At 36.0% G+C, this 12,994-nt stretch overlaps 1 protein-coding gene across 4 annotated transcripts in view; it reads left to right on the forward strand.

Moving 5' to 3' along the window:
- Nucleotides 1-12,994, forward strand: part of VEZT (vezatin, adherens junctions transmembrane protein) — a 57,765-nt gene that overhangs the window by 40,945 nt on the left and 3,826 nt on the right. For all 4 annotated transcript variants that reach the window (XM_028105489.1, XM_028105490.1, XM_028105491.2 and 1 more), the window contains exons 7-11: nucleotides 2,032-2,179; nucleotides 6,751-7,082; nucleotides 9,969-10,162; nucleotides 10,739-10,839; nucleotides 12,375-12,582. In XM_028105489.1, the coding sequence (XP_027961290.1) occupies nucleotides 2,032-2,179; nucleotides 6,751-7,082; nucleotides 9,969-10,162; nucleotides 10,739-10,839; nucleotides 12,375-12,582 (983 nt within the window). The remainder of the gene's footprint in view (nucleotides 1-2,031; nucleotides 2,180-6,750; nucleotides 7,083-9,968; nucleotides 10,163-10,738; nucleotides 10,840-12,374; nucleotides 12,583-12,994) is intronic.

Genomic DNA, 12,994 nt, shown 5'->3' on the forward strand with positions numbered 1-12,994 from the left:
TTCAGAGGTAGGCAGGGTCCAGAACATACTTACCACACAAGAAACCTTAGGGAATTCAAATAAAAAAGAATCCACCAACTATTTCTTTGAAAAGACCAGTAAGCCCTCCCATGCCTGATCAAAGTAAGAAGAGTAGAAATATACAAAATTAGTAATGGAAACAGAGCTGTAACCATAGATATGGAAGAAATTAAGATAATTATAAGGGAATAATATATACAACTTTGTGGCAGCAACTTTGAAAATGTAGAAGGAAATGGATAATTTCTTATCAAAATACAAATCTTCAAAACTGACCTAGGAAGAATTAAAAAACTAAAAGAGATTAGGTATGTAATAAAAAATATTCCATTTAAAAAAGAACACAACTGGTTATATGTGAACAATGGAAAATTTGCAGCTATAAAAAAGTGATAAAGTTCTTGATGCATGATATCCAAATCATGTTGTTGAAAAAAATGAAGTATACAGAGCATTATTTACACTATGCTTCCATTTGTGCATAACAGGGATTGTATGTATACGTGTGTGTATATGTGTGAGATTATATGGGAGTTATATATGAGGGAATAAATGTATGTGTGCATGTGTACATATATATACATATCCCCACATACACATTTATATTTGGATTTGCTTTTATGTATGCATAAAGTATCTTGAAAGATGCATAAGAATATCTTGAGGGATACTAATAACAGTGATTACTTTTGCCTTTGCCTAGGGGAATGAGGTAGCTAAGGGACAGGGGTAGGAAGTAGTTTTTACTGTACCTCTTAATACCTTATGAATTTTTAATCCTGTGAATATATTACATGTTCAAAAACTAAATGAATAAAAGAAATTTTAACTGTCAGGTCCAGATAGTTTTATAGTTTTTCAAAAAACTATTTTAGACCATAGAAAAGTTTAGAAAGCCTCCCCTACATCATTTTATTTATGAAGATTCTGTAATTGTAGTACCAAAACACAAATTATAAAGAATTAAAACTAGACCAAACTCAGAGATGGAGATACAAAATACTTAAATAGAATATTTATAGATTTACTATAGCACTATATTAAAATATTGTTCTATGTATGACCAGATAAGAGTATGCTGGAAATATAAAAATAGTTCAATATCAAGAATTGTATGCATATAATTCTTTACAAAAACTGTTGAAGGTGGGGTGCCTGGGTGGCTCAGTCAGTTAAGCATCTGACTCTTGATTTCGGCTCAGGTCATGATCTCAGGATTGTGAGATCAAGCCCCACATCAGGCTCCGTGGCTGGGCATCGAGCCTTGGAGCCTACTAAAGAATCTCTTTCTCCTCTGTGCGTCCCCCTCCCCTTGCATTAAAAAACAAACAAAAACTGTTGAAGGGGGGGGGAAATCACATAGTAAATTGATAGATGCCTATAAGGAAGAGGAAAGCAGAAACAGAACAATAGTCTGTGTCGAACTACAGGGGTAGAACAGGCTTAGTGCTAATGATGTTCTGCAGTGTTCACACTGGGAGGAAGAGAGGTGTCTTAGCTGTAGTATACTGAGCCATGATACAATAAAGTACATAATACAGTTTCAGAAGGTACTTGTCAAAAATAACTAAGTTAGTACTTTAGCACTTGTGAAGAATTGAACTTTTAATTCTTTAGGTAGATATAAAGATACTTTAGTCACAAGTATCCTGTAAGATACCTGAGGTATGTTAATATGGTAGATTTTTTTTAAAAAGATTTTGTTTATTTATTTGACAGACAGTGAGAGAGGGAACACAAGCAGGGGGAGTGGGAGAGGGAGAAGCAGGTTTCCCGCTGAGCAGGACCCTGGGATCATGACCTGAGCCGAAGGCAGACACTTAACGACTGAGCCACCCAGGCGCCCCGATATAGAAAATTTTAAGATGGGTTGTTTTTTTTTAATGGACATTCATCACCTCCAGCCAAAGTTCAGAATAAAGATTAATAAAGGTAATTTTGGATGGTTTCACTGTACCCTTTATACTTTTTAATGAAAAGCCTTTGTTGATTGCCTTAACCTAATTTAACCTACCCCCTGAACTCTGAGAGTGACAATATAACCAACTACATCTGTGTGGTGCCTTTTAAGGAGCTGGGCCTGGGACTTAGTGAAGAGCAAATTTCAGAAGAAGAAGCACATAACCTTACAGATGGCTTCAGCCTCCCTGCTTTGAAGGTAATCTGTGTAACAAAAGGGCTGAACAAAAGATAGATGCACTTGGATTGTGCCTGTGCTATATGAATGTAAATGGTCCACCTGTTCCTTTTTATTGTTTGCTGAATACCATCATTATAATAGCCTTCCTGTTTGTGAAGCTATCTTTAAAAGTTGAGAGCATCATAAAGATTGGACGAGGAGATCCTTAAATTTTGATATCAAAAATACTTAAAATTCTTACTATAAGAATTTCTTGCCTTAAATCAGAGTTTATAGATAAGTGAATTTACATTAATAGAAAACCAATAAATGATTTTATGATTATTTGTTTTAACAAACTTGGGTAAAGATCTATATCTTTCCTTGGAAAATCTGCATAAAAAGATATATTTGACTATATAAGAATTAAACTTCTAAATGAAAAAAATTGCAGTGACTTTTTAAAAGTAGATATAATTCTCTATATAAAGAGCACTAAGGTATGTAAAACCTAGACAAGATACATCAGGTGCATGGACTGGCTGTACAAAGAAAGGAATAGAAACGGCCAATAAATATGATAAAACTTTCAGTCTCATTAGTAGTAAGTAGACATTTTGCCAAGGATATTGGAAGTTGATAATATTCATTATCTATGAGCAGAGAGACCTCACACACTAATAATAAAAGTACAAATTAGTTCACTTTAGCAGTTAATACCAATCTTCAGAAAGGTATGTACTCTTCAGTAATCTTAAGCTTAAAGATTTATCTGAGTAATCTCTAATTATCATTCATATATGCTATGATATGAGTAATCATAAAGTAATACTCAGTATGTTCATGATATTCCTACAACAACAAATATTGGAAACAAAAGTTCAGTAATAATAAGATTGATAATGATTTATGGTACATTCTTTGGAACGAGTGGTAGAAAAATTGTAAAATGGAAAAAAAACAAAATAAAGCAAGTTACAAAAACCATGTGTTTGGTGAGATTCTAGTAGTGGTTTTAAATAGTCAATCTGAGTGTCTTTGGATTCTATTTCAGTATTTAGCAAACTCCACTTAGATATTTTAGTTTCTAATCTTCAAAACTTTACTTGATACCATGAAAACCAGTGCAAGTGTGGTTGACAGCATACATACCAAGATCCATTTTGTTTTGAGACTGCATCAGTCTCTACATCTTTAGAATTTTCAGATTCACATAAATGTTCTAATTCTTTTGGGTTTTTTTTTTCCTTAACTATTACTTGAAATTTGCCTTGACTTATTCTTACCATCTTTCTAACCCATTTCAATAAGTCGCACCATGCAACTTACTCAGCTAGAAACCTGGATACCAGCCTTCTTAAGTCTTTTTATCCCTTGTATCCAGTCTGTCAGTAGATGCTTGTGTCTGTTTGACCTTGAAAATGTTTAAACCCATCCATTCTATATCCCTTCCTACCATCTTCATTCTAGCCCTCATCATTTCTTACCTAGCCTGCTGCAGTAATTTTCTTATTGGTTTCCTTGGTTCCCTAAAGTTGTTCAGAATGCAATTTAACATGGGGCACCTGGGGGGCTCAGTCAGTTAAGCGTCTGATTTCGGCTCAGGTCATGATCTTGGGGTCCTGGAATTGAGCCCCGTGTTCTGCTCCACGCTCAGCGGGGAGTCTGCTTCTGCCTCTCCCTCCACACCCCCCCCACTAATGCTCATTCTCTCTCAAATAAATAAAATCTTTTTTTAAAAAAACGCAGTTTGACACACAAGGAGCCTTAAAAATCCTGTGCTTTGAATCAGTAATTCCACTTCTGCAAAAAATGCTAGTTGTAGCTAAATCCTTTTTGTTCACCGAAGTTGTTTTATAAATTAGACTAACTTTAGTTCTTTGACTTTTGCTTTATCTTGACACATAAGTAATCTATAACCAAACTCAATGATTGTATTATTACCACGAGTATCAGCCTCTGCAAGAAGCTTTATCTTGAGGTCCAGAGTTTATAAACCACTGAAAACCTCTATAATGTTCAAAAACTATGTTTTGCCACCTTGTATAGTTGCCATTGTACCCAAATAAAGAATTTAAAAATGGATTTTGTAAGGTAAATTTTAAAGGAAATTTTAAGTTAAATTTTAAGTTAAAAGTAAGTTAAATTTAAAGGAAATTTCTGTCTCTAAAGAGCAATACTGATTAATTTTTTAAAAAATATTGTGAAAGATGGTTTACAAATAAATCAGCACCTTTTGTTTTCCTTTGTAATTTTCTTTGTGAGCTATAAAGAAAATATCCTTTGGATTTAGATTTTATTGTTCACATATCTCCTCTCAGGAAAACTTAGCAAGTGCTGCACCTTTGGAAAGAAAAGCTAGCTCCTCATTGTGCCCTGAGGGGATGTATATAAAATACTTAGTATAAAGTCCTTGTCTCTCTTTTTTCTTTGTTCAAATTTTTAACTAGCTTTTTCATCGTTATAAAATAGTATGTTTCCTGCTTTAAAAAATAAATCCACATTCTGTGAAAATGCTTTAAATCAAAATTTTCTATTTGCCCATAAGCTATGGTTATCCTGTCATCCAGAGCTGCTTCCCTATCCAAACAACAAATGGGAAAAAAATGCATATTTCTTAGTTTTGGTTTAACTGGAGAATATGGCAGTGATTCGATAGTCTTTTTACAAGTGATGATAAGCTATGCCAACTTGATTCTTTCAGTTGCTGTGGCCCAAAACTCTGGAATTGTCTTTGATAACACTTTTTCTCTCATAAACAATCCATCAAGAGATTCTCTTGGTTCTAGTTACATGGTATATCCAGAGTCTCACTACTGCTCACCTCTTAACCACTAACCACTGTGGTACAAGCTACCATTAACTCCCACCTGGATTATTGTAGTATCCTTCTGACTGGAGCATAACAGATCATATAACTCTTCTGCTCAGAACCCTTCAGTGGCTCCCCACTTTTCTTAGAGTAAAAGCCAGTTATTTCAGGGACTTCATTGCTTACCATGCTTTCCCTTACTTATTGTACCCAGCCACCCTGACCTTGCTGTTCTTCACATGTGTCAAGTACTATATACTCTGACTACAGGACTTTGTACTTGAATCTATTGCTCCCTGTGACTCTCTTCCCTGTTGATAGTCCCATGGCTCAATTCCTTCAAGTGACACTTTTATTTTTTTTTTTTTAAGATTTTATTTATTTATTTGACAAAGACACAGCGAGAAAGGGAACACAAGCAGGGGGAGTGCGAGAGGGAGAAGTGGGCTTCCTGCCGAGCAGGGAGCCCCACGTGGGGCTCGATCCCAGGACCCTGGGATCATGACCTGAAGCTGAAGGCAGATGCTTAACCAACTCAGCCCCCCAGGCGCCCCCAGATGACACTTTCAGAGACCTTCCTGGCCACCCCATCTTTCCCTCCTTCTGCCTCTCTCTCCCTTTTCCTCCCCCCACGTATACACACATAAACACACATTCGCTATTCCCCTTCTCTGCTGTATTTTTTCCCATAGCTCATCAGCCAAGAAACTATCTTACTTGTTAGAATCTTTTGCTCCCCTGCCACCTGAATATAAGTTCCATCAAGAAAGGGATTTTTTTTTTTTTCATTTTTGTAATCTGTTGTATTACCGGCACCTAGAACAGTGCCTGGCATATCTAGGTGCTCAAGAATATGCTGAATGATCAAATAAAGGACTGTAAAGAAAATCACTGTGGTCACAAATTTTAATGGTTAAATAATAAGACTTGCGAGGTAAGCTGTTTATATAAATTCAAGAATTCCTAGACAGTGTGTCTTTAGCAGTTTAGAAATTTGACCTTGCTCAGTTTAAAAAAATAAGTTAATAGTAGGAGAGGTTTATATTAAATTACTTTAATTCATCATTTGTATAACTTAAAGTTCATTTAATAAAGTGATCTAAGTAATGTCCACTTTCATTGTTGTGAAAAATTATCTTTTTGTTGTCTGCTCTTACTCATATTAGATTGCTTCGTCATTTGTTTATTTGTGGGATGTTGTCCTCATGTCCTCATGTTGAACAGGACTACATCTGGAGAAATCCTTTGTTGATTCAGGGTGTATCTCTCAAGAATGGGTTTTGCAGTTTCTTGTGCCAGACATTCCAAATATGAACACTCTGGACTGATTTTTATGTTATTTCTTAGCTATTTCCTAGGCCAAAATAATGGTATAATTTTGAATGATAAATTCTGGATGCATCACTGACTCATTTCTTTAGACTTCTATAGGTCCATTATTCCTACTGTCCTCTTTTCTACTTTGTATGAAATTTTTAAGTAATTCATCAAGGAATATTCGTTTCTAATAGATGTATCTCATTATCAGCACTTTTTTTCTGGGATAGAACTGTTCTAAGTATATACTGGTATTACATGCTATGTTTGTATTAGGAGTTCCCACATGCCCTGACTACATAATTTGATCTAACATTCTTGGCTAATCTTCAGGATTAGTTCAAGCTCAGCTATATCCATTACTTAGGATAAAGTAAGAAATTTAACCAGAAGTTAAGATGAACAAATTTGTAGTTTGTTTTGAATTTTGACCTTTTTTTTTTTTTTTTTTTAAATTGATGTAGTCCCTTTTTCTTTTTAGGTTTTGTTTCAACTCTGGGTGGCACAGAGTTCAGAGTTCTTCAGACGGTTAGCCCTATTACTTTCTACAGCTAATTCACCTCCTGGACCCTTACTTACTCCAGCACTTTTGCCTCATCGTATTTTATGTGATGTGACTCAAGGTCTACCTCATGCTCATTCTGCCTGCTTGGAAGAGCTTAAGCGCAGCTATGAGTTTTATCGGTATTTTGAAACTCAGCACCAGTCAGTACCCCAGCGTTTATCCAAAACTCAACAGAAGTCGAGAGAACTGAATAACGTTCACACAGCAGTACGCAGCTTGCAGCTCCATCTGAAAGCGTTACTGAATGAGTAAGTTTAGAAGCCAAATAAGAAAATGTCCCCATGATTAGCAAGCTTCATTCTTGTGCCATTGTGGTTGTTGGCTTATATCCTAGCTAGAAAGAAGCAAAATTGAGACATGCAGCATGAAGAATGGTTTATAACTATGAATGTAGCAGAGAAAGAATGATTTGTAGGTACTATAATTTGGGAGAATTATTTATAGTTTTCACTTTGTCTGATTTCAACAGAAAACCTAGAAACATAAGGACAAAAGCAGGTGTTCATTCTGGTTGAGAGCTGAAATGGAGATGTTTACAAAGATTGAGCTTTTTTTAACTCTCTTTAAGTAGGGCTCTTAAACTGGACCCTGCAATCTGAGAAAAATATCTGCCAGCACTGGAACAGTAAGTTATAAGAGGTATTGTTATATATAGTTGAAGAATAATATATTACAATTTTTTTTAAGATTTATTTATTTATTTGAGAGAGCGAGAATGAGAGAGAGCACATGAGAGGGGGGAGGATTAGAGGGAGAAGCAGACTCTGCTGAGCAGGGAGCCCGATGCGGGACTCAGTCCCGGGACTCCAGGATCATGACCTGAGCCGAAGGCAGTCGCTTAACTGACTGAGCCACCCAGGCGACCCAATATATTACAATTTTTAAAAATAAAGTAGGACAATTTGGACATTTTCTGAGCCAGAGGAAAAACTTTTTGGCCCAAGTTGAATACTAAAATGCAGGGTCCATAGTTTATATTTGTTTATCTTCTACTTTGCATAGTATATATTTTTTAAAGATTTTATTTATTTGACAGAGAGACAAAGCGAGAGAAGGAACACAAGCAGGGGGAGTGGGAGAGGGAGAAGCAGGCTTCCTGCTGAGCAGGGAGCCCGATGCGGGGCTCTATCCCAGGACCCTGGGATCATGACCCGAGCCGAAGGCAGACGCTTAATAACTGAGCCACCCAGGCGCCCCTACTTTGCATGGTATTATTGGTACTCTGCCTTAGTCAAATGTAGCATCCGGTCATTCCAGTGACATTTTTCTGTAACAGATACTTGTAGTATAGGACTGGATCAGATGAATGGTTGGGTTTATATTCTGTTGGTAATCAGGAAGGTCATGGGAATTTAATGAGTTGATAAGATTGTAGTTGATGTACCTGACCCTGGATACCAGGCAAGAAGTAGAAGGGGGAGGTCAGGACTCAGTTTTGTAAGATAAAAACAGACAACAAAAACAGGTCAAAAGCATTTGACGTCTCAGTAAAATCAAAGGGCTAGTTCACTGGAGTAAGGAAGGATATGATGAACAAGAATAAGAAATTAAGGTGAGAAAGACATTTTGAGAAAATCAGTTTTTACACATATGTCTGAGGTATAAAAGGCAGCTATAAAGATTAGAGCATAGGGGGACATTAAGAATTTGTGAGGCAGGGATATTCCAGTGGTCTCTAGCAGCTGTTCTAAGAAAGCTGAATGAATGCTAACCGGACTCAGTCCTATCTCCCCCAGGGACTATGGAAGATAAGGCAAACTCTACTCGAGAGGACAACAAGGGTTGGATATATGTCAGAGAAAACATTTTAGTGGAAAGGTTGTGTTGGGCAAAGCCAGAGTCTCTGAAGAATTAATTTTTGGCAATAGAATCAGAACCACACAGGACTTAATAGAATGCATCAGAGTTAGGGAAGATGGCTCAGGGAAGAGAGAGGCTAAACTGGATGGAAATGAAAAAGAGGGGCTTTATACCTTGGCAGAGATTGTGGATTATGCATGGGAAGGATGTTTAAAAATGAAATATTCTATATATGGTACTGTATGTCATCTTTCAAATAAACAGAGTATACCAGTCACAAGCGATATCTGATTTGCTCTATAGCACTGCTTCACACAATTTTAAAGTGTTATCTAAACATTTGGTTTGTTTCACTCCTCCTTCTCACTCGTCCCCTTTGTTCTTCCCAGTTGTGTACACTAGACCATTAACCCTTCTACTCTTCTCTCTGCCTCTAGAGTGCTCACTATTAAAGTAATGTTTCTGAGGCATATATTTGCTTTCTCACTTAACCAAACATCTTCACTGGTTTCAAGTGTAGCAGCATGGACTACAGTCTGTATAAAACATTCTGTTGAAAGGATTTGCTATAACCTGATTATAGTCTGCCTTTCTGTCTTTATTTCTCACTCTTTTCTTTCAGTCCAAAAACACTGCATAAATGCCTTTTCCCATGTGTAATTTAGAATGACCTTCCTCATCTTTTGTACGTGTTCAGATTTTATCCATCCTTCAGTGCTTCCTCAAAGTACCTCTTCCTTACCTGTTCCCTGTCTGTACCCATAGCTGGTAGCAACTTTCTCCTCTTCTGAATTCTTACAACACGGTCTTTATCTTTCTGTGTTATTACACTTTTGTGCTTCGATCCAGCCTGAACGTGGAGCCTACCAGCTGTCTAACTCTGGGCAAGTTTCGTCAACTCTCTGGACCTAATTGCTCATCTGTAAAATGGAAATAAAATGTTAGAACTTTTTATGGTATTATATTTACATATATATGCCTAATGCCCCTGGTTCAGTTATGTTTCCTATTTAAAGTATGAAATGAGCTTAATTTATCCTTTCACTTCATAAATGCCTCATATATGTAAAAGAAATATTATTGAATAAATAGGTGATACCCTTTATAAGCTTTTGAAAACGTGGTAAAATGCACATAACATTAAATTTACCATTTAGCCATTTTTACGCATACAGTTCAGGGGCATTAGGTACATACACTTTGTTGCACAACCATCACCACTTTCCATCTCCAGAACTCTTTTCATTTTATAAGCTTATTTCTTAAATAAGCCTTGTTAATTATAAATTTTCTATTTAATATTTTAGAAATCTGTTTCTGTTTTTATTACTTAGGGTAATAATTCTTGAAGATGAACTTGAAAAGCTTGTTTGTACTAAAGAAACACAAGAACTAGTATCAGAATCTTATCAAATCCTAGAACAGAAGTTGAAGTTGATTCAGCCCCATGTTCAGGCAAGCAACAATTGCTGGGAAGAGGCCATTTCTCAAGTGGACCAACTGCTCCGAAGAAACACAGATAGAAAAGGTACCAATAAGAGCTTTCCTTCATACACATTTATCAGACATGCTTACTCTCCTCCAGTAAGATTTTGTTAGGTAGATTTCTTATCTCTGTGATGTAAGTGACTTGACAAAACTTCTTAGTTTACTAAAAGAAAAGTTGAACTTAAACATACAAATTGACACTGAATATAAAGTCTGGCTCTTATTTTGTAAATAATAAATGAATATGATTTGAAAGTTCTCTGAATCCTGTACCTCCTTTTTAAAAAACTTAATGAAGGGGTAGATTTTAATAAGTATTATTCCATTATTAGAACTTCCAGAAACTCTTTTCCAGTTAGTGTAATAATGAGTTTGATAGTTACGGGCCAGAAATTGAGTCTTTGGAGAGAAAAACAAGTTACTCCTCTAAGAGTTTAATTTAACTTAAATTGTAAATCTGCTGCTGTTACTGTTAACTTTAACATCCTTAATTTTTTTAATAAATTAAAAGTTATAATCAGAACAAGTTGGACTATGAAACTGATAAAATATTAGTACTAAGAATGTTTTTTAATTAGATGTTCACTCATTTCCGTGTGATCTGTTGCTTTTTAAGGCAAGCCTGAAATAGTATGTGAAAATCCACGTTGTACTGTGATACCTTTGATGCAGCCTACTCTACACATTGCAGACAAAGATCCAATCCCTGAGGAGCAGGTAACGGTGAAAATTGCTTTTTTCCCCCCTAAAGAAGAGTTTCACATATAAAGGTTCCCTGCTTTCTCTGTAAGTGGCATGGATAATTATTCACTAAGTTGTTAAATTTATGTTTGTGATGAGCTTCAAAATTACAACACAATGCATTGAACTGACAGCATATCATTTGTTCTTAGTGCCTTAAATTCAATGCACTGAATCTACCAGCAAATTTACATGTTATTTACGGTCTATTTCTTAGACACTTAAAAGTGATTAAACACATAAAAAATTCGTGCATTGGCAAAGGTACCTTCTGGGATGCTGGAAATGTGACTAGTGGTCACCAGTCTGTATACATACATGAAAATCCTGTACATGTTGAGATTTGTGCATTTGGCAGCATGTATATTGTACCTCACTTTAAAGAAACAATTTTTCAGTGATTTCATTAGATACTGACAAAGATTTCTTTTGCTTATCCTTAGGAAAACTTCTTTTCCTTTGGTCATATTGTCTACTCAGTTCTTAATTGCAAAAGGAGACCAATTCAGTTTCCTTTAACAAACAGATTTCTTTTTTAAGATTTTATTTTATTAGAGAAAGAGAGAGAGAGAGCATGCAAGTAGGGGGAGGAACAGAGGGACAGAGAGAATCCCAAGCAGACTCCCTACTGAGAACAGAGCTTGACATAGAGCTCCATCTCACCACCCCGAGACCATGACCTGCGCTGAAACCAAGAGTCGGACGCTTAACTGATTGAGGCACCCAGGAGCCCCAACAAACAAAAATTTTGTTTAAAAAAACAGCACATGACTGAAAGAATATTTCTGAGGACCACATAGTCAGGTTTGAACCAGGCTGGTGTAAATGGCCAAAGTCACTCAAAGGAACTGTTCCCTTTCCAGCAACATCACTGCCCAGTCACTGGTTGCAGATACTGCTCTATCATTGCTGAATAATAAAAACTCCCTTTAGAACCTCTACCTTTGGAAACATGATCTGCCACCATTCTTACCAGAATGGATTCCTTAAGATGCCTGCTTCCCTTGTAATAAACTTCTGGGTCAGATGTGATCCATGTACATCTGATTAGAGGATCCCAAGTCATTTGCCTGACCATAACAGCAAGGAGGCTGGATAAGCAAGGATCCTAGTCTGTTCCTGGGAAGTCAGAAAGAACCACAAATATCTACCACAAGAAGACTTAACATACCTGACCACCTCCCCAAACCACCAGCCCTTCTAATTTTGATTGGTTTTGCAGAGCTAATAACTAATCTTGTCTAGATCTATAGAATGGTATCAGAGCAGAAAAATAATGATTGAAGTTATTAAACTTTCTTATCCACAGTCCCTTTTAGTATCAACTGTTAAGTTTTTTTAAGACTTCAATTTATCTGTAATAATATGTTTGCTCTGTTTGCCCACCTTTGCTTTAGTGACCTGTGCCAAGTGTCTTCCATTTGTTAATCTTAGAGATGGGTGGGTATAAGTTAATGAATGCTACTAGAAAATTGTCTCCTTGAAGTGCTTTTTCTTATATTCATTTTCAGGAATTAGAAGCTTATGTAGATGATATAGATATGGACAGTGATTTCAGAAAGGATGATTTTTATTACTTGTCTCAAGAAGACAGAGAGAGACAGAAGCGTGAGCATGAAGAATCCAAGAGGGTACTCCAAGAATTAAAATCTGTGCTGGGATTTAAAGCATCAGAGGCAGAAAGACAGAAGTGGAAGCAACTTCTATTTAGTGATCACGGTAAGCACTGACTTCAGAGTAAAAAAGTTATTTTAATGTAGGGGATTCTTTTTTCTTGAACTATGAATCTTATTTTAGCTGTAAAATTCTTACAGATTTAATTTTAGGGATCTGTCAGCAAGTATAGTACTTTTTCTTCCAAACACAGATCAATATGATCAATGAAAAGAGTAGGTATATAGTCAAATTGGGAATATGAAATCATACTTTTTTATCACATATTTGCTGTTTTACTAAACTTTATTTGGAACTGGCATTAAGTTGAAGAAATTAGTGTTTTCAAATTTAGTGAATTTGAGATTCTAAACTCTGTTCTCTTTATGTTGATACTATAAATACCTCAATGAAGCACCAAATTAATAACTCTATGTTCACCATTGAAACAAATGAATTAAGACCTAGGCCAATTAGT

The sequence above is a fragment of the Eumetopias jubatus genome, unplaced genomic scaffold (genome assembly GCF_037043125.1).
Source record: "Eumetopias jubatus isolate StellerSeaLion01/CBP00866 unplaced genomic scaffold, mEumJub1_p1.0 scaffold_8, whole genome shotgun sequence".
NCBI classification, from domain to species: Eukaryota; Metazoa; Chordata; class Mammalia; order Carnivora; family Otariidae; genus Eumetopias; species Eumetopias jubatus.